General features: G+C 43.4%; 1 protein-coding gene across 1 annotated transcript in view; it reads left to right on the top strand.

The window, feature by feature from the left end:
* The first annotated feature begins 3,643 nt into the window (after positions 1 to 3,643).
* Positions 3,644 to 22,618, top strand: part of USP34 (ubiquitin specific peptidase 34) — a 132,457-nt gene continuing 113,482 nt past the window's right edge. The window contains exon 1 of the mRNA XM_063443750.1: positions 3,644 to 4,028. Within this exon, the coding sequence (XP_063299820.1) occupies positions 3,986 to 4,028 (43 nt within the window). The 5' untranslated portion in view covers positions 3,644 to 3,985. The remainder of the gene's footprint in view (positions 4,029 to 22,618) is intronic.

The raw sequence follows: 22,618 nt of genomic DNA, 5'->3' as shown, positions 1-22,618 counted from the left end.
TCAATCCTATTGAGAACCTTTGGAGCATCCTCAAGCAAAAGATCTATGAGGGTGGGAGGCAGCTTACATCCAAACAGCAGCTCTTGGAGGCTATTCTGACATCTTGCAAACAAATTCAAGCAGAAACTGTCCAAAAACTCACAAGTTCAATGGATGCAAGACTTGTGAAGCTGCTATCAAATAAGGGGTCCTATGTTAAAAGGTAATTTTTAAAAAGTTAAAATGTTGTTATAAGTTTGATTGAAATAGCTTTTTTTCAGTAAATATGCTGCAAACACAACAAATGACAATTTTCAGTTCTTTACAACCTATAAAGTGTTTTGAAACTTACTGTGCGTAATAATTTGGAACAGTGCATTGTAAGTTTTTTATGTTTAAAATAAATACTGTTATCATTAGGAGGTTTGTTCAATAACATTTGAATTGTACTCTTAATAGTTGATAACATAAGAATTATGCTGACTGTTATTTACATCAATTATTTAGGTAAATGAAAAAAATAGAATTTGCATGATAATTTGGAACAGGGTGTAATTGGAGAAACCTCAGGCTGTAAATGCGCTGTTCGGGTAAGAAGTGTACTAAAAACCTGGGCAAAGTTATCCATACGATGGTCATTCTCCTCTAGCTTTCTCTCGCAAGCTGCTATGTGCTGACACAATTCTACAGGATCTATGGCCCTGTCGTAATGTCAGGATTACAAGTTGATCCAGCACGTAGAACTGTATCACACCTAGGACTAACAGGTAACGTCTTACCGGCCTTAGAATGGCCAGACTTAACGTACCACAGAATAGTCAGAATACTTGTCAAGGTTGGGACACAGAATGAGACGCAACGATGAGGGAAAGCCAAAAGTCAAGGATACCAGAATACAGGGAAGTCAAACGAAGCCAAAGTCAATAACCAGAAATAAAAGCTCAGAAATACACTCTTGGACAACCCCTAGGGAAGCCACAACAGGGCAATGAGCAGTGGTGTATCCTGGTTTTGTGCTGCCCTAGGCAGGACAAAACTCAGGCGCCTCCCTCCCGCCCGAGCCACCCCCACCCAACCCTTCCCCCGCCACCCCCACCCAACCCTTCCCCCGCCTTCTAAATACACACACACACACACACATTCGCTGACAGATACGCATACACTAGCTAACAGAAACACACACACTAACAGACACACACACTAACAGACACACACATACACTAACAGACACACACACACACTAACAGACACACACACTAACAGACACACACACACTAACAGACACATACACACACACACTAACAGACATACATACACACACTAACAGACACACACACTAACAGACAGACATACCTACACACTAGCAGACACACACACTAACAGACATACATACACACTAGCAGACACACACACACTAACAGACACATACACACACTAACAGATACACACACACTAACAGACATACATACACACACTAACAGACACGCACACTAACAGACACACATACTAACAGACACACACACTAACAGACACACACACACACACTAACAGACATACATACACACACACACTAACAGACATACATACACACTAGTAGACACACACACACACACTAACAGACATACACACACACTCACATTTTTAACACATTTTTTTTTTAAATGTAACCCCCCCAGCCTCCTTACCTTTGGAAATGCTGGGGGGGGGGGGGGGTTCTCTTCCTCCCTGGTGGTCCAGTGGCTGCTGGGCGGCGGGATTGGCGGGCGGCAGGCTGGCGAGGGAGCACTTCCCCATAGCTGTCTGCTCAGCTCCCTCGCGCGTCGCAGAGTGAGGCTGGGAGCCGGAATATGACGTCATATTCCGGCTCTCAGCCTCACTCTGAGGCGCGCGAGGGAGCTGAGCAGACAGCTCAGAGGAAGTGCTCCCTCGCCAGCTGCCCACCAGCGCCGCCTGCCCAGCCCAGCAGCCCGCCGGCATGTCTGTTAGCCGCAAGGCTAACAAGACATTTGCCTTGGGCATTTGGGGGTGGCTTTTTTTGCCGCCCCCTGGAAAATGCCGCCCAAGGCAAATGCCTTGTTTGCCTCGCGGCTAATACGCCCCTGGCAATGAGGGAAAGTAAAAATGCGTTTAAATAAGCCTTTTACACTTCTGATTGGCTGAAATCGGCCTTTGACCCCAGAACGTACGTGCGCGCGCGTCTCCTGCGTGAATTCACACTCACGCCAACGTCATCATCGCCGTGGGCGGACATGGGGCTATAATTTGGCGTGGATACGCAGCGGCCGGCGTCCACCAACATGTTGCAGGAGTATTGAGGGTATTGTTATACTCGGGAGACTTCGCTGAACATAAATATGAGTATTTAAAACAGTAAAACTTATCACGACGAAGATGTCACCAGTAAAAAACATACAAAACATACAAAAAACAAACAAGAACGCTATCTTTGGCCAGCGTTTGTGACTAAGTGGCTACTACAAAAGACTGGACATACCCCATTTTGAATACCTTTGGTTATAAACTTTTTAAAATGGTATGTCATGGTGGGATTAATTTTCATTTATGGGCTGCCATACCGTCTCAAAGGCAACATAGCCAATCTGGCAAATAGCAAAAACAGAAATGGGCAAATCTTATATTTGACCCTGTAACTTTCTAAATCACCATAAAATCTCTACTTGAGGTGTACTGTTTTACTCATGAGACATTAGTCGACACAAATATGAGTGTTTTAGAGCTGTAAAATGTATTATATTGACAATATCATCGGTGACAGGGCAGTTTATTTGTGAAAAATGCAAAAAAAACAAATATAAACGCCAAGTTTTGTTACTAAGTGGCTACTAAAAAAGACTGGACATACCCCATTTTGAATTCCCTGGGTTGTCTACGTTTACAAATGGTATGCCATGATAGGGATAATTTTCATTCCTGGGCTGCCATATGGTCTCAAAGGCAACATAGGACCAGCAAACTTATCTGGCAAATTTTAATGTGCAAACATGGAAAAGGGGAAAGCCCTACATTTGACCCCTGTAAGTAAAAAAAAAACATAAAACCTGGCGGGCACTGTTGTACTCGTGAGACATTTCTGAATACAAATATGTGTATTTTATTTCAGTAAAAGCCACTCACAGTTAAAATGTCTTGCAGAATTTGAAAATTAACAAAATTTCTCATACTTTTTTTTTTAGATTTTTTTCATATTAAATTATGTTTCATACAGAAATATTTGATATGAAATGAAAGCCCTGTTTCTCCTGAGCAAAATGATTTATAATAAGTGTGGGTGCACATAATATGAAAAAGGTGAATTACGGTTGAACAACATATAGCGCAAATTCCAGGTTTTGTTTACATTTTGTTTTGATCACAACTTGTACAACTGGCTCAGTCAGTTAAATTCTTCCGAAGGAAAAAAAAAGGCAAATAACGTGTATGAACCTTCCCATAGCTGTCTACAGACACAGAGACCCGGAAGGTACATTATGTCACACGGTACAGGGGAGACATCAACAGAGCGAGGCAGGTGAGCGGAGATAGAGAGAAGATAGCCCTTGCTGCACTCAGCCGCTCTTCACAGCGCCACTCCTGGCTCGGAGGTACAAAACTCATGCTGACGTCTCCACGAGTTATCAGAGGTAGGGGGGCGGGGCCTTCCATTCCGAACGGTTCCGGAAACATCCGACGAGAGCCGAGCATCCCCAACCAAAATGGCGGCGGCGGCGGCTGTGGTGATGATGATGGGTCGGCAGTGAGTGACTCTGCTCGTGGCCGCCGCAGACAGCAGTGCCGAGTGGGGACCCGCCGGGCTCTCTCTAGTTTTCGTTTTAATTTTTTTTATTTTCTCCCCCGCGGTGTTTTACCACAGAGGAGGCCCCCCCGCTCTCCCTCCCCCCCCCGGGTGTATCTAACCGTCTCCGGGCCTCGCAGCTCCACAGACACCGGCTGGCGGGGCCGCACTCAGCGCCATCCATGCTCAGCAAGCGGCGGCCCTGTATGAACGATGTGTGAGATCTGCACGGACCTGGTGGAGGTGTTAAACGAGAGTAAGTCCCGGATCGGACCGGGCCGGGAGGGGTCCTGGAGGGAGGGGGGGAGAGGGAGACCCAGTCCCCGGGATGATGGAAGGAGAGAGCCAGCAGGGCAGCGCTAGGCCGCGGGCAAGCGGTCCTCACCCTGCAACAGGCCCTGCCAGACCCGGGACAGCCTGGACACCCGATATCTCCCATTAAACTACATCTCCCATGATGCTCAGTCATCCAGAATGCTGACTGAGCATCGTGGGAATCGTAGTTTCAGAAAAAAATAAAAATAAACAAGAACCAATTCTGAGCCTCCAAGGTTAGGCAGAGCCAGGCTAGCTGCAGATTCCGCATGACAGCTCTGCTGGGAGAGGACACTCAGAGGGTGACAGTGCAGGGCCCGATCACTGCACCCAAATTAAAACAGACCCCCACCCCCCCATTCCTGGCTGACACCTGGCTAATACCAAGGGGACACACTGAGGCCATATTTCAAGAGTTTGGGTCCCAATTTTATTTATTACAATTTTGGATGTTCACCCCACTTGGTTGGTTGTTTTGTTGACAAGAACATTGGCCTTTGAGTGTGGTTATAATGTTTATAAAATGGCATTTGCTTTATGAGATTGATTACATGGTGTGTGTGTGTGTGTGTATATGTAAAGTTAAGAAAATTAAAATGGAGCTGGGCAATGCAGGCTGTGGGATACATGGATTATGTGACAATGTTGCAGGTTTGATCAATATTGTAGTTGTTTTTTTTGAGTCGAGCACAGTTAAGAGAGCAATCCTGCTTGATTTTAATATATTAAAAAAAAATACATAGCTCTAACTTTCCACTTGTGCACTAGCCATGAGCTGTGAAAAATGCAGCCCTGCTGAGCGTATCAGAAACCCTCCAGGCTTTTCAGTGTCAAGTAGGCCTGTCTAGTAGTGTAGGACTGATAGTGATCCCTTTGTAATAGTGAGCTCTGTATGATGAGTTGTATGTTTTTATTTGTGCATGTATAACATGGAAGAAATATAGAATTGTTAATATAAAGCTTAGTTACATGAATACTTGTACAGTCTATAATCTAACGAGTTCATCTGGATTGCTGGGAATCACTAGAAAATGGAAAATTTTCAGACAAACTATCAGAATTTTGAGGGGGAGGGGGGGACTGATTAAGCTGTTTTTCTAACTGGGCTGTTATGACCCAAATGTGCAATTACCTGGTATATTCTTGACATTTCACATTTTGGTGAAAAAACATAATCCTATTATGAATCTATATGAAAAGACATGTAGATTTCTTTTTTCTTCATCTTAATGCTGCATAGCTCCCAGCATATAAACTTAGCCTGAGCATGACCCAACACTATTCGGTTTAGCTGGAAGCATTTTGGGACAGACAGCAAAGAATATTTCAGTTCAGTAACCAAATGAATGTCTGTGCACTACCTGCTTGATTTAGGACTCAATATATTTATAATAATAAAAAATAGACCTGTGTTGTACACGTGAGCATTACATGTATGTGAAATTAGTAGAATATTAAAACAGGATAACAGTCCATTCTTTCTCTGGTATTTAATCTGTTGCCATATTGCAGAATTATAAAAATCATGGTAAATCTACTAGCTGCTTAAGTATTATCTGTTATAAAATGCTTACAAACATTCACATCTAATGGATTACACTACTGTAAATAAATGTGTGTGAGGTTTTCAGTAGATGTAATTATTGAAATAATCCCTGGTATATTTAATGTTGCAAACATCTTTTGACATTTAATATTTGAGTATTGGCAATTTTGAAAATAGTTTTTAAAGGTTTTGCTCGTGGCATATAAGGGATGAAAAGTGAGGATCTGCCTAAGTTGTTTTGTGCTAAAATGGCTTACTAAACTACAAAGCAATGGGGAATTCTTTCAAGCTTTTAACTCCTGCTACACCAGCTTCTTATACAATCCTCCCTTCGGTCATTGTCCTGTTGTATTAGTTTGCTGAATCTTTAGTGGTTTCCTGTCACCTGACATTAGTTTTTGGTTGCATATTGACCAGGTTTTTGATGTGCATATTAGCAGCCGTTCCTGTTCTTCATTGTTTGAAATCTGTTCTATGATCATAAGTAATGAAGGAATGTTTCCATATGCTCTAATAAGACTAAACAGTGTGTTATTTATATTATTTTATTGAAACGTGATCACATCTACTTTGCCTCTCATATTTGCATGACCGTAATTTAGAGCTATAATTCAGTACACCGATTAATTCCTTGCCATTTACATAGTTAATGTTTTCTTTACTAAATATTTTTATCTGTATCTCATCTCGGACCAAAATCATCCAAAATGCGTTAATGTACCATGGCCACCTCTGTTTTAAAAATGGTGCATGGGGTCTGTATGTACGTTGCACATGCAAAATTGAACCCCTTTGCTGTCAGAGGTGTAATTATATATCTGGAAGTGTCCTCTGGTGGTTACTAGCCAGCCTATCTTGTTTTGGGCTCTCATATGTCAGTTCTATGCACAGTGGGGCATTTGTTGGCTAAGAGCACTCAGCTGACGCTCTCAACAAATGAATTGCCGACAGGATTGGCTTATGGCCTTTGCAGTTCTGCATGAGCCAGATGCATTTCACTGGCCATTAGAGGACCCTCTGTGCGACATGGAACCAAGTAAGATGACAGTTGCAAAAAGTTTTTTTTTTCTAATCACTTGGGAAGATGCCCAAGGTACTCTTCACATCATAACCACTACAGCCCTTGGTTTGCTTGAAGTGTAACTAATTACCTTGGCTGTTTTTAACTGTTGTGCTGTTCTCTACTAACCATTTTACAAAATTTGCAGCGCCCTCCTTTCTTTGCTCAATAGTTGGTGTGACAAGACTGAGGGGCTCTGGGCACATTTTAGTAGTTACCTCTCTTCATTCCCCTATAGGTATCTTGATAATAGTTGTTACTGCTTTGTGTCCTCATCTGTCTATTTGTTTGTGCCACCTTCCACAGTGTAACATGTGGTATGGTGGGTTTACCCGATGTTTGGATCCTTAGGATCCAGTTCAGACCAGAGGAGTGCAAAAGCATACTCTTCCCTTCGCCATATGTAGCATATGGGTCCTAGTAATACAAGTCCACTGGTCCCTGGGAGTATTTATGGAATACATTATGTGCTCAGTTTGTTGAGCCAAGGTGAAATCTGATTGCCATTATGGATTTAAGAAGGATTTTGCCCCCCCTCGTTTTGTGGCATAATTGGAAAAGGCCACAACAGCTTTAAATAATGGATATTGAGGTTGAACCAGTAGAATTTAGTCATTTTTTTTCTCCTTTTCTTTTCACAGCCTATACTAGTATGTAACTGTGAATGAGCACTAGTGTCCCATTCACAATCTTTCCTCATAGAACAGGGCTATCTATGTATTGCTAATGGCAGAGTCAAGTATTAAATGTGCAGTTCACAGCTTGTCTCTCTTCAGGGAGAAGAAACATCCTTTCCTATGGTGCATACACAATGTGGGCAAAGCTGATATGAGAAAATCTGGAATGAAGTGTTTTGGGTGCCTAAATGACCGTTCTAGTGGGTTGTCCAATGGCAGCAGCAATTATCACAACCTTTTTTAAGCGACTCTCAGATATAAGTGGGATTGTGGAACTCTATGGAAGGAACTGAAAAACACAACACATTTAGAAATGAACAGCATTTTTCTGTCATTGAAGTATGTTGTGGTTAAAAAAGGTCTGGAACCACTGTTCTAACTAATCCCAGGGCTTCATTTAGTAAGCAAGTAGTAGTAGACATAGTATGGGGATAGAGAGTCTTCCTATCACTGTTATCTTTTGTGCAAGTTAGTGGTGGCTTATTTTTTTTAAATTTAATATATAAAGTGTATTTTAAAAAAAAAAATTTTTACAAGTATATTTGTGGGAACAAACCATTTTCATGTGCATTCATAGACCTTTACCATGTTTTTTTTTTTTTTGCTGATTGAACATACATTGTTTATGCCTCATGTGAGTGACTCATTGTTGAATAATTCTAATACATGTCTTTTATTTGATATTCTTTATTTTTTCTGTGCATGAAAATAACAAGTATTTGTAATGTGCCACAACAGCACGCATATTTTATCCGTCAGGTTTTGCAAGTTGGCACTAAAGAACTGCACATTTTTCTTTTTTGTTGTCGTTTGGTACAAACTATAAACATTTTTAAACATATGTGGATTAATATTGTGAATATCTTAAATGTATTACATAGAGAGAATATATCAGATTAATTAAATAGCTGCAAACTTGAGCGTGTGGGTGGTTGGCTAGTTTGACTTAACAGAGTGAAGCGGTATATTCCCCCAAGGTACTCAGGATGACACCGTTATTTATTCTTATTAAGGTATGTGGCCCTGCAATTGGTGAGAGGGAAGGCGTTACATAAGATGGCCTTGCATCAGTTAAGGTTCTCGCGTAGGTAGTCATATTTGACTTTGTATGTCGTATTGCAATGTGGTTGTGTTGCGCTTGTTTGTGTATTGCTGGTAGGGTGGTAACATCTATGTGAGTGCATGTTTGTGGGTACCAAGCGATCTTCGTGTACATAAGGTTACGGTATAAAATACACTTTGAAATAAACATAATACGAAATACACATAGGGATAGTCAGGATAGGTATACCTATGGGTCCCCAGGTAAACAATATGGTCATGCTTTTCTATCAGGTATAACAGTGGCTTAAATCTAGGTAATATGAGCATGCAATCAGGCAAACAAGACATAGTAACTGAATAACCGTTGGGGTGCCCTTCTGCAGCTATATCTTGACAGTGTTGCTCGGGTTTCAATGGCTGGCATATAGCGTTAAGTCCTGAGGGGGGCACGGGTACCTCGCTCGGGAGCATGTGGCACTGTCAGCCGATGCCCCGGCTTGGTAGGTCCGTACCTTCCCTGGGGGTCATCCGTCGCTGCCCTCGCTGCCTCGCTTTGTTGAGTCTCGCATGTCTGCTGTGGATGAGGACATCCAGGCCGTCACTGAAGACCGCATGGGTAAGGAGGGAGATCTTCCTTTGAGCTTGTACCAGGATGAGAGTCTTGTCGCTGTAGGCCCGGCGGCCCCCTGTGATCGGCTGCTTTCCAGACTTGGGCCTCATGCCTGCGATCCATCCCCTCAGTGCTGCGCTGCGGTGTCTTGGCTGCGGGATTCCTCTCTTGCCCCGGAGCCTTGAGAGAGCTGGCGCTCGTATGCCACGAGCCTGGGAACCATCTTGGTCCAGGGTCGGCCCTTTCGGGTTGGTGCGGGGAGTGTGATCGAGTCTGTTGGGTATTTGCCTTGCCTCTCTCCGCATGTGTGGCCCGCGCCTCTGGGGTATACCCCTTCTTGCTCTCAGCTCGGGAGGGCCTACGATGTGGGGATTTAATGTGAGGGTCTTGATGTTGCCCTGAGGAGGACTCCCATGCATCCGTCCGCCTTTTGCTCTTACCCGCGTGGGTGATGATTGGCAGGGTGCTGCAGGCTGTAGTCGTGCCTGCAATGTAGCCCAGAAGCGGTCAAAGATTATTGTGATGGGATCTCTTGCGTGGTCCCCGGTGTTCTTTGCGCCTGGAGGTCGCTGTCGCTTGTCGGGTTCTGTCGCTTCTAAGTGATCCGCCATCTTGGGCCTTCCCGTCTCCTCGATTCTTATGGAGATCGTAAGGTTTGTCTGTCGGTGTGGGGTTCGGGGTAGCCCATCAGGCGGGGACCGGGATATCCCCCACCGGTCCAGAGGGGGGGGGGTGCATGTTTTGTTCTCGTGCACCGCAGTTGGAATCCGGCGGGAAGGCGGCCGTCCTTCCCCCCTACTTCCAGTAGGCCTCATTGCACCGCCGCGGTTCCCGGTCGAGTCAGGCTTCAAGTCAGGTACCGGCATGTTCGTGGTTGCTTCCCCCAGCTCACAGGCAGGTTTGTGGGGAAATTGCGGCAGTTAAGCTAGAGATTTCTGCAAAATTTGGGCCTACACTGCAGGAGCTCAAGCAATGTGCTTCTAGCCAGCTTGCCTGTTCGGCTCCGCCCCCCTTTTATTTGATATTTTAAGCTGACTTTTACTGGCAAGGGATTTTCATTTAGTGTGTTTTTTACTTTTTAAGTTTCATTTAATTTTTTTTTGCCTCTTTCCAAGTATTTTTATTTGCCCTTGTTTGCTGCACGTACCCAGAGTCTGCAGAAAGAAAGAAGTGACTGGAATGTTTATGCCAGTCCTGATCCTGCTATTTTTATTGATATTGCCCATAGATCCTTGTGTAAAAGTGTGGCTATGATTTAAAATTATTATTTTTTTTTTACATTACTTTCCTCAGCACGTGGGAGCAAGGGTGAGTAGAAGAGACCTCCCCCAGGTCGTCCTTCTGTTCTCCATGTATAGTAACCACAGTGCATGTGCTGTGATTGCTATGGTAACTCCCCAGCTGGCGCTGCTATTAAATTGTCCCACAAGCAGGGCAAATTAGAGATTACTGGAGGAGCGAGGGTAATGGTTATTGGTGACACTGACACTCATTTATTTTTATTAAAACTTTTATAGTTCCTTTTGGCATCCCAATGCAAACACAAGCAAGGGAATACTTTTGTCTCACATACTAAACAGATTTTGGAGCTATGTAGATTCTGCTTTCCCATTTCCTCTAGACCTTTACTATCTTCCATAGACCATGCAGCAGAGAACACAAGAGAAAAGGATTCGTGGCACAAAGAAAATTTTTCCCAAGGAGACAGATCATCTGTGAGGATTATTGCCCTTATTGCCCTTCACACACTTGGACTCCCCAGTGCTGCTGCTATCGTTTTAATTTTTTTACTTTTACCAAGGCAGTTATGGTAGTGATTAGTGCAAAGTAAAATTAGAGGTGTCAGAAAGTTGGATATTTAAAAGAAGGAAAAAATCCACGATGTTGACTAGTACAAGGTGAAAGGATGTGGATTAATACTTTTGTTATATTATGGACTTAATCATTCTCTCTCTCTGGTTATATATCTGAAGGATACAACAGGTTTGCTGGCAAGTGATCTTTTCACACTTACAGCAGCAGTACCAAATAGCAGCATTTTTCCATCCTCTCCATGAAAGCTGATACCACACAAAGCTAAAAAAAAAAATCTGGTTAAAGGACCACTATAGAGCCAGGAAAACAAACTCGTTTTCCTGGCACTATATGGTCTCTGGGTCCCCCTCCCGCCGGGCTCTAGGGTGAGGAAGGGGTTAAATATATACCTTTTCTCCACTGCCGGGCTCCCTCAGCGGTGGGGATTCTCTATCTCCTTTCCCCGTCATTGGCTGCATGCGCGGCAAGAGCCGCGCACGCATTCAGCCAGTCCACCGGAAAGCGTTCTCAATGCTTTCCTATGGACGCTGGCGTCTTCTCACTGTGAGAATCACAGAAGCGCCTCTAGCGGCTGCTTAAATTCACACTGCTTAAATTCACACTGCTTAAATTCTGGCAAAAAAAAGCATCTCCAGACTCTGCCTGTCTCCCCACGACTATGCAGCATTTACATTTTCCTTTATATTTATATATATATATCTCTATCTCTATCTCTATCTCTCTTCACACAAATATTCTGGAAGCATTTCTAGAATTTTGAATGAACACCGAATGCTGGCTTTCCATATAGACATCCTTCGTCCAGTATTCTGCCAGACATTTGAGTAATGCAGCCATGTGCGTATACTGGACAGGCTTTAAGGTAAAATGTATGGGTTATAATACATGCCAGTGAGATCCCAAAATGCCACAGCCTTCTTAGATTCTCTACTCCAAAATTCAAATGATGAGTGCTGTTCTCTTTAGTTCATATGTAACATCACCTTCTGCTCTGCGCATACTCCAAGGCTTTGATGTAGCAACTCTTTTCCTTTCATTGATTGCTTTTGATTTGGTAAGTATCTATACCTACCTAGTTTGCCTTTAATTAAGAAGATTTTATTAATTTTGAGGATGTCTATTCTGCATGAATCCCTGGAAAAGACAGAACATCAAGGCTAGGACTAAAACAAACCATTTTGGAAAAACCCCACTATCAGATTGCTGTAAGAAAAAAAAGCATTGCAGCCCTTGACCCATATAAGCTGCCCAGACTTCTAAAAGGAAAGTATGTCTGCCTTTATAAATTGGGTCCAGTCTGCAACAAATATGTATGTATGACATGATGTGCTCCGGTACATTTCTGAGGTAAGAGGGTGAAAACCAAATAGGAAAAGTAACAGGAGTATGTCAAAATGTGAATTTGACTCCTCTGCAGCAGCATCATCATCCAGTCTTTCAGGACGTTATGGCAATTTGATTCAAGAGAACAATCTACAGAAACTAAAGGGACGTTGCAGTTTTTTGAAAATGGCAATGTTTACATTGCAGGGTTTAGACTGCTCTGGTGGCTGTCTCCCAGAGTCAGAGGAATATGTAGTATTAGGATTACAGTTTTGTATTCCTATCTTTATAGTGTTCTTTTAAAGAATCACTATAGTGTCAGGAAAACAAACTTGTTTTCCTGACACTATATAACCCTTATGTCCCCCCACCCTCAGGATCCCCCTCCCGCTAGGTTGAAGGGGTTAAAACCCCTTCAGCCGCTTACCTTGATCCGGCGCTGGTGACCTCTCTTCCCCTGCCGATGTCAGCTCCTGAGTGGAGCAAGAGCCGCGCGCGCATTCAAACAGTCCATAGGAAAGCAAACCATAATGATGGTATTGGGGAATTTTGAGAGAAGAAATAAAGAAAATCTCTTTATCCAGACTTTTCCTTTATAAGGAAACATGCCTAGGCCACATTCTGGGCTCTGCTGAAATGATTAGGAACCCATTTATTTTCTCTAGAGTTTTTTTTTTTTATTCAGGAACAAAAAAAATCATTACAGATGCCTCCAATTGGGAAACCTGTCAGAACTTACCATGGGATCCTTCATTGACTAACTCGTGTGATAGGCTTGAAGATGCCTCTTTCACAGCTGTCGTTAATGATGGCTTGGGGAACCTAAAAAAGTGATGGTTGGAGCCTGACCTTTTGTGTGCTTTTGTCACAAAAATGTGACCTTATAGAGACTACTGACAGATGAGAAGATTTAGCTTGCAGACCAGACAACCCTAAATTTCATATAATTTTACCTAAACTATGTATACCCCATTGTCTGAAAAGCCAAGAATTTTGAGGAAGAATTTAAAAACATTATTTTTTTTAAATTCTTTCTTTTTCTTTTTTTTGTAAATCTTTCTTTTATTATGGCATATGCGTCATGGGGTACAGAATAGAAAAAGGAGGTATTAAGGGATAACATACGTTAATGATAACAAGATGGTTTATGTTACACTCCTATGAGAGACTGCCATATTTTTTCTTTTTTAAAACATGAATAAACATAGCGAACCAGGCTTAGTTAAGAGAAACAAAATAAAATGGCATATAATAAGGTAGATGAATGCTTATTCCAACGAGTTAGGCTAAGTTGTAGCTTTGGAACAGACAGATATTACTTGAACTCAGCTTATCATAGTACCAACGCGGGCAAAGTTACATGCTGAATGTGAAACTATCTTGTTCTAGTAGTCATGCTTAAAGGCTAGGTATGCAGGGGAATTGTTTGCGGCCTGCCCCCCTATAATCGTGGTGCAGATTTGGTTTTCTGATAGATTAAACATGCAATACAAAAATAACATATGAGTAAGTTGCGTGTATAACAACATGTAAAAAGAACATGTGAAATAAGATTGTACTTTAGCAGTTAGCCAAGCCTAGGCTGAGATGTAGCAGGTGGGGTCATAGCTTAAAACTTATCAGTGGTGTGAACAGTGAGATTCTGTCAGCAGTATACAGGGAAAGGCAAATACATATTGCTTAGACACTATACTGCTCACGGTTTGTCAAATGGTAAATTGCACGATGGGGTTCAGTCTTGCCTCCGCAGTGCTATCTGCAGGGTTATCGTACATACAGTCCGATTTGCTTAGCCTATGCCGGCTCTGAGTGCTGGATGGACGGGCCAAACATCGTGTTCGGATTGTTGCTTCTGTGAGCCGTCCTTTCCGACTGATCTTGGGGAGAAGCTCAGTCCAGGTCTGCTGCCCGTGAGGGGCTGTGGTCGTCGAGTGTGGGGGGGGCGTGAGGGCGGTCGGGTCTCCCCGTGGCCCCAGGCTTCTAGTGGGGTCTGCATCCTGGCTCCACGAACTTGGGTGCTACAAGAGGCCCAGTTCTTCCCTGTGAGGGCGCGTCGGAAAGCCCTGGTGTTACGGCGCCGCCAGCGGCGGTTAGGCTTCCGGCGATGTGGCTGATGCTGTGGAGTTATCCTCCTGGTGACCCCCGGCCCGGGTGGGCAGTCGGAGCTCAGCTTTGGCGCTAAAGGGTGTGTAGTGCCCGTAGTAGGCCCTTTCCGCCCCTGTTTCCCCGGCCCACATGCTGTACCTCCGTATTGTACGCGGGGTGTTGCAAAGAGTCTGTCCAGCTTTTCCATGAATTGTTGGAAGATTAGATCCAGGCTTGTGGCTTGTACGGGTACCGGTTCTGTAAGGCAAGGGGCTTCTGCAGTAGTGCTAGGCCCGGAGCCCGAACCCGTGTGGGCAGATGCCGTCTGTGTAGCCATGTGTGTCGCTTCAGTGGGGACCGGGATAACCCCCGCCGGTCCATAGGGGGGGGAACGGGGTTTCCAGCTGTGCCTTGCCGTGTTCGTCTGCAGCGGGAGAGCGGCTGCCTCTCCCACCACCACCATACTTGTAGGCTGCAAACCTGCGTGGGTCGGGCCCGGAACATAGATCCACTCGCTTGGTGTCAACATGTCGGGCTCGATGTCCTCTCTCACTTGGGAGCACCGGGTCATCGGTTTGCTGCCTCCGGTTAACGGGAATCGGCTTTAGGTAAGTTGAAACGCGGGAGCAACAGCGACATGCGTCTGCTCCCCTCCGCAGTCAGGCCCCGCCCCCCTTTCTTTTTCACGCGGTGAATTACAAACTGGTATGCGGTGCCACAACAGCAAAACAAACTGACATAATCAAAACAAATATCCAGTGTCATGGCATACAAGAGAATGCACTATTTTTTTTTTAATTTTATTTATAGTAGGCATGCTTATACCAGAGATTTATATAGGAGCCCTGAACACTAATAGTGATAACAAATTATAACAAGAAAACTTAAAGGGACACTATAGTCACCAGTGCAACTACATGTATTCCTGACCCTATAGTGTTAACACGACCATCTAGCCCACCTGGGTCTCTCATGCCTCCATAAATATAGTAAAAATCTTACTGTATTCAAGCCAGAAGCTGTAAATCTACATGCTGTTAGACTGCTGTTTGCAGTCTGCTGATATGTGATAGCCTGATCCAATCACAGTGCTTCCCCATAGGATTGGCTGAGACTGACAAGGAGGCAGATCAGGGGCAGAGCCAGCATGATTCAAACACATCCCTGGCCAATCAGCATCTTCTCATAGAGATGAATTGAATCAATGAATCTCTGAGGAAAGTTCAGTGTCTGCATGCAGAGGGAGGAGATACAGAATCACAGGATGCTCGTGCACAGCAGATCTGAGTGGATGGAGGCATATTATGCCTCCATCCACTCCGAAGTCCCGCTGGTTAACTCTGAGTGACTGCAACTGGAGGTGTTCCTAGCTTTCAATGTAAACACTGTATTTTCTCAGAAAATACAGTGTTTACATGATAGGCTGCAGGGAGCTATAGTTCACCTGAACAACCTCATTAAGCTGAAGTTGTTCAGGTGACTATAGTGTCCCTTTAATGCGAAGAATTAGTGGTCAGGCTAGTGGTAAGGTATTAAGAAAGGCAAAATGGCTATCACAGTGTAGAGTAAGTCAGCTGTAACGACAGGAAATATGCAAACTATATAAACTAAGCTTGGTCATTGGAGATTGATCCCCCCCCCCCACCCCGCGACAGAGCAATTAGAAAGATAATGAGTTAGGGCCATATTAACTCAAGACTAAACAAGTTACAAGGTTAGACTTTTAAGAATGGCTCAGTCCCCTCACGTGCCCCTCAAATATTGGAAAAGGTTGGTAGTCCTGGGCTATGGATTAGACCGTCCTGGAGCTGGATTCATCCTATGCCCTCCTTGGGCAAAACAAAGTCCCACATCAGAGAGGAAGATTACTGGCTTCTATGGTCAGAAGTGGGCAGGCTGGTGTATGCAAAGAATGCTGAGAACTGGTTCTTCCCATACCGCAGCTATGGACCGCCATAAGGACTGTCTCTGTGCCGCTTTGATAAGTAGTGGTGTGCTCTCCGCCGCTGTTTTAGGGCTCTCTGCGCTGCTTGCGACTCCAAAGTGAGTCGTTCGGGCTAGTAGCCACTCTTTTGTATCGGAGCAGATGGTTGTAGTTTGCTCTCCAGCTTCTGCCAAAAGTCGGCAAATACTCTGTCCAGTTGTGCCATGATGTCGAGGTGGCCCACACTGGAGCCTGTGCTGCTCTTGCCATGCGCCATATTGGGTGAGTCTTCCTGCTCTTTGTCCGCCTGTATAGCTGCTCTTTGGGCTCTTGCCACCTCAGAGATACCTCCCATGGGGGGGAGGGGGCACCGGGATCACCCCTGCTGGTCCAAGGGGGGGGGGGGTTAACGGGGCTTGTGTGTGTCTTCCACCACTTCTGGGCACCTGGGGGACAGGAGAGTGGCCGCCTTTCCTGCCCAATGCGCAACAGGCCGGTAAGGATCGATTTAGCTTCAAGATTGTGCGGACGCCAGTGTAAAACACGTCTCGTTGCCGTGCTTGTCAGGCCCCACCCTAGCTCAAAGAAGACTACAATTTTGGCCTTGAAGTTTATAGTAAACTGATCTTCTGGATTTTTTTTTTTGTGAGGAAGGACATCTTCCTGGATTATCTACTTGTGTCAGGACTAGTATCTCTTCCAAAACACAGAGATCTTTTAATATATCCTGTTATATCCACATCTTTACAGCTTCAGGCTTCCAGCCTTGCTTCTGACCAGATAATGGAAAAGGCCAGATGCATATATTCTGATGTGGACATTCTTGTTCAAAATAACATTTTGTACATCCTAACAGTCCTCCAGCGTTTCTCTCCAAAGACCTTTGCCCTGCTACAATGAAAGTACAGATTTAATCTATAAGTTATTTACCAATTGAACTTAAGATGCACATCCTCATGTTAAAATATTGCTTTTTGCTTTCTCTCATAGAAGAACAGTTTATGAAATTCTTTATTTTTCTGAGCAAAAGAATGACAAGCATATATGGAGTGCCACAACAGCACGCAAATATACAACATCAAGGAGTTTGACTTGGCACGGAGAGAGCTGCACATTTTTATTTTAAGGATACGTGTACACAAGCTAGGCTGGCACGTCTACATTTATTATCAGCAGTGTGGAAATAATTCGACCAAAAGGGGTAGACGTGCTCAGTATTCTGTGTGATGTAGGTCGCTTAGTCAACCTGGCATGTTAGTCTGCTGTATAGCTGAGGATAGAAGAACAATTTAAACCCATTCAAGAATGTTCCTTCTGTCTTGGAAAAGCTGTATTCCTCTTTGCTATCAATCAGCCAAATGATACCTTGGTTGCACATTCTGCTTTCTTGGTGTTATGAGGAAAATGTCCTAAAGCTAGCAATGTTTCCAACTTCAACCAATAAATTATTTTGCCAACTTAAGCCCTGCAGTGTAGATATAGTTTTTTGGATTGTAACGGACCGTTTTAATCACCAGAGGTTAAAACCCGTTTAGGCGATATTCCCCTTTTCGGATGCCCAGACAGCTACTGCAAACTACACGAATCCTCCAACTCTCGACCAGGAAACACACGAACACTGGAAACAGCCGAACAGGAAAAACAATACGAACAGTTTACACTCCTGGCAGTCAGCATACAGTCGAATTCAATCGATTACAATCGAATAACGAGACGACACTTCCTTTTGAGGGTCAAGCAGCATCTGGTTTACTGGGGCTAACTGCCCGGCATTTATGCAGGTCTCCCACCTGGTGGACACTCCCCCAGGGGACCAGATGGGAGACTGGGACACAAAGGGTAAAAGAACCAATCACAGACTTACACATTTCCACAATGCATCACAATCCCTCCTCTCTGCCCTGGAGATAATTGGGAAGTAATCCAATTATCTCCAAGGACAGAGGCAAAACTCCATTGCACACATTTTCAGTAAAAAGACATAAAAGGACATACGGTTACATTTAACACATAAAACATTCACATTCTACATATCCCCAGATAGCTTAGATCTGAGCGCACATTACTACCGAATGGAGCTCAGATCACATACATACAATTCAATCGCCATGGAGCCAAAGTCTTTCCCATAGTCTTTCGTTACACGAATAGGCTCCATGGCATGGCTATCTGGGGTGATGCTGTTCATACGGTCAAACTAGCGAATGAACAGTCAGTCGGTTCCACTACCGAATGCAGAGGTAATGAGGCTGGCGGCTCAGCAGTGTTCACCGCTGGCCGTTCGGGAGCTAAAATAGCCGCTGCCACGTGTTCGGTAAACTAACAAAGGCCACCCAGCGTTCGTCAATTAAGCTGCGGTTAACCGCAGCTTCTGGGCGGTCAATTGACGGCACACTCCAGTTCCCAGGTGGTCCATCGATCGGTACTTTGTTCGGTAGATTGAATCTACCAAACACCCCGGCAGAAAGGCACAAATACGCCTTTCTGCAGGGAAAATAAAAGGTTTTAACTGCCGGGCCATAGTCTAAAGGGAGCAGGCGAGCATGTCTACTAGACCGCCACTAGAGGGCACTTCCTGGTCCATAGCACAGGTTTTCTGTGCTATAGCGTTGCTGGACGTCCTCACGCTGTGTGAGGACCTCCAGCGTTGCTAATTTTCAATGCTTTCCTATGGAGAGGTCTAGGTCTCCCCAGAGGAGGGCGGGATCAGTCTCCCCCTGCCGGCTGATGTAATGAAGGGGAGGAGCGGCGGAAGAAGCAGCGACGAGGGACATCGTCGCTGCCTTTGGTAAGTGACTGAAGGAGTTTTCACCCCTTCAACAACCGGGGATGGAAGGTGGGAGGGAGAGGGGACCTGCAGTGCCAGGAAAACGGATTGTTTTCCTGGCACTGGAGTGTCCCTTTAATTTTCTTAGGAAGAGGCAACTAGTTACTTAGACATGCATCCAAAATTACCAATGCTATCCAACGTCTTAAAGTGGAGGATAAGGCTGCTTCACCATTGCGAGGACCTGAAGGTAGAACAAATAACCTGAAGGATTTTCAGAATTTTTGCATGATAAACAGTCGTGCATTGGACGATCCACTCCCTGGCGTCCACTTCATGAAATCTTTTTTCTCTTCTGGTTAGAAGGGGATGGAAAGAAGTATGGTAGTATAACTTCTTGGACAAGATGAAAGTTTGAGATGATTTTTGGAAGCAAATCTTCTCTAGGCTTGTTAAAACCTATTGTGGAAGATGAGAGTATGAGAATGTTCACTTAAAAAAGGCCTGGCCTTCTGAAATACGTTTTGCTGTTGAAATGGCAACCAAAACACAGCTTTGTGAGTTAGGTGTTGCTTTTTAGTCTGACCTAAATGGCGGTAACATTAAGGTGTCTAAGACCAGAGGTAAGTTCCAAGTAAGAGTTGAGTTCCTAATTGATGGATGGATTTTAAGTTGCCTTAAAGAATCTTGCTATGAAGGGATTGGTGGCCATGAAAAAGGGGTGACACTGCTGACAATTGAACTTTTAGTGTGCTGAGGCGAAGGCCTTTGTTTAGGCCTGCCTGAAGAAATTCCAGAACCTGTAGATATGTGGGATCAAAGGATTTCTCCTTAGCCCAGTATTTGTAGGTGTTACAAATGTGATAATTGCATGAGGAGGTAGGTTTTCTTGCCTTAGAAGAGTATCAATGACATGCTGATTGACCTCCTTTAAAAATCCACACCTCAAAGTGTCAGCTGGAATGGTTGGGATGGGTTGCTGGTCCTTGAAGGTCTGTTCTTAACGGTAGTCTCCAAAGGGGCATTGAAACAGAATGAGAGGATACCATGGCTTCCTGGGACAAATTGGAATAATGGCTATGACTCGTCTTCTCCATCCAAATGTTCTTTAAAACTCTGGTTATTAGAGGTAGGAGAGGGAACACATACCCCAAATCGAATTCCCAATTTTGTAGTAGGGCGAGTAGGTCTCGAGGATTTTAAATCTTTTAAACATCTATCAGATTCCAAAGATTCTGCATTTTTCTTAAAAATTTTTTCACAGACTTTTGAATCCAACAACTTTGGACCATAATCCACTGAAATGTTTTTCAAATAGTTTGGTTCTAAATCTGAAGAAAAGGAAATGGTGTCAATTTTAGGACTTAAGAGCATTATATGGAGTAATGCATTGTGTATTCCATGTTTTAAGCTCTTACTGAGGTGAGCATTTACTAGGATGTGCCTCTGCAACTTCCATCATACAAGTGAGACATTGGTTTTTCCTCTCATGTGCAATTTTGTTGCAACCTAAGCAACAATTAGATTTATCTCTGTTTCCTTGGTAACAGGACTGCTGTATGGAAGGAGGAGGGACCTATACACAGTCTCTTATTTATTTATTTTTTATTTCCTGTCCTGATCTGGGTGGGGGAGAAGCTACCCATAAGTGATGTTGCCATCATTAGCCAGGAAAGAAAGATTTAAACATGTGAGCTCAAAGTTCAAATCTAAAAATCCACTTAACTGCATCAAATCCTCGTCTGTTTCATAAATGGGAAAATCCCTAGTATTTTTTTTTTTTAATTCTTTATTTTTGCACACGATAGGCAATGCAAGAATAATACAACTTGAAGGCTTGCGCAGAAGCCAAAATATAAAAGAACACACATAGAAATATAAATATATCGATATTAGCACATACGACAAGCCACTTTATGAATTCTGTACCACTTGCCCCCTATCGAGGATTTTAAAATCTCTTGTATTTAACAAATTGTTAAATACACTAACTGTAGGATTTAAAAGAATAAAGTCTATCAGGCTCTACTTCTACCCTCGCCTGATAAGATGTAAAACTGAAAATTGATGAATGCAGTTTCCCAAAACCACTTCACAAAAAGTTTTTTTTTTTTTTTTTTATATTTTCGTAGCTAAAATTCTTCTAAAATTAAGAATTTAATTAATTGAGGTGAATAGGAGCGAGACATTTGGGTTAATATAATCTAGTAATTGTCCTATTTATTGTTGCATCCCCCCTCTCAAAATATTGTAAAGTGCTACGGAATCTGTTGGCGCTATATAAATGGTAATAATAATAATAATAGTAACCTTCTCTTTGTTAGCGCATCTTATCAGACTACCAGACTAGAAGAAAATAAAAGCGCTAAAAAAAATCCCTATTTGTATGGCAATATATTTTTTAGTAATAAACCCATTCACTTAGAGAGATGCTTAACCTGCAGTTTATGATAATTGTTACCAGTTCTGTGAAGCCAGAAATTCAACTCTAGTAATAGTACCGAATTTGTGTGGTTTATAGACTAAAAAACTTTTAAATATGGCATCACTATCGATTAGTAAATGACCTCTCCCATGAATCTTTGCTCCCCAAAAATAGCAAGCATCTGTTCATAAGTACTATAGTTGAACGAAGTTAAAATGCTGAAGATGAAGCTTATAGTAGAACTGTCACATGCAATCCACACCTCTATCCACACCTCCCCTGACAGGCAGTCACACAGCCTACATGAAAAAACATGGTTTAGTTTTCAATCAGATGTGACCGCACATTGTTTACTTTAGAAGTGTTTATTTCCTGCTGGCTATTAACTCCTTAAAGTCCGCGGACGTACTAGATACGACAGACAAAAAATGTCAATCTGCCTGCAGGAGGACTTCCTGAACTGACAGTCTCCCTGCTTCTGGAAAATAAATGTTAATAAATAAAAAAATGAGTTATATATACATATATTATATCTATATGGTTAATATATGTAAATGTCATACTAAAGGTACACTGTAGGCACCCAGACCACTACATGTCATTGAAGTGGTCTGGGTGCCAACTCCCATCACCCTTAACCCTGCAAGTGTAATTATTGCAGGTTTTATAAAGGGTTAAGTCCTCCTGTTGGTCTAACAGACATCCACTAGAGGGACTTCAGGCTTCTTAGACTACTTTTGGTTGTCTAAACAACGCTGGACGTTCTTGCGCTATACGTGAGGACCTAAAGCGCCAACGGAATCACTTTCCTATGGGGAAGTGTAATGCGCGCATGCGGCCATTGCCAGCCGGCGGGGGAGGAGCCTGACCCAGCGCCGGGAGACATCGTTTTAACACCTTTAGCAATGTGGGATGGGGGGGCACTACAAGATCCTGTAGTGCAGGGGTTCTCAACCCAGTCATCAAGGACCCCCTACCAGTCCAGGATTTAGGGATTACCTGGGTGTGTCTAAGGTGTTTAGAAAAAGAAAAAAAGAAAGTGTAGAAACTATTTAGCACGGGTGGTTTTTGGCGGTTGTAGATGCGCAACAGATTTTGGGGGTGAGATTTCAAAATTTATTTTATAGTAAATTGTGATATGATGAAAACAATGGTATCTTTAGAAAGACCATTTAATGGCGCAAAAAACGGTATATGATATATGTTGGTACAGTAAATGAGTAAGAGGAAAATTACAGCGAAACACAAACACTGC

This window comes from Pelobates fuscus, chromosome 2, assembly GCF_036172605.1.
Source record: "Pelobates fuscus isolate aPelFus1 chromosome 2, aPelFus1.pri, whole genome shotgun sequence".
Taxonomy (NCBI): domain Eukaryota; kingdom Metazoa; phylum Chordata; class Amphibia; order Anura; family Pelobatidae; genus Pelobates; species Pelobates fuscus.
This window is presented reverse-complemented; position numbering and strand designations above follow the sequence as displayed.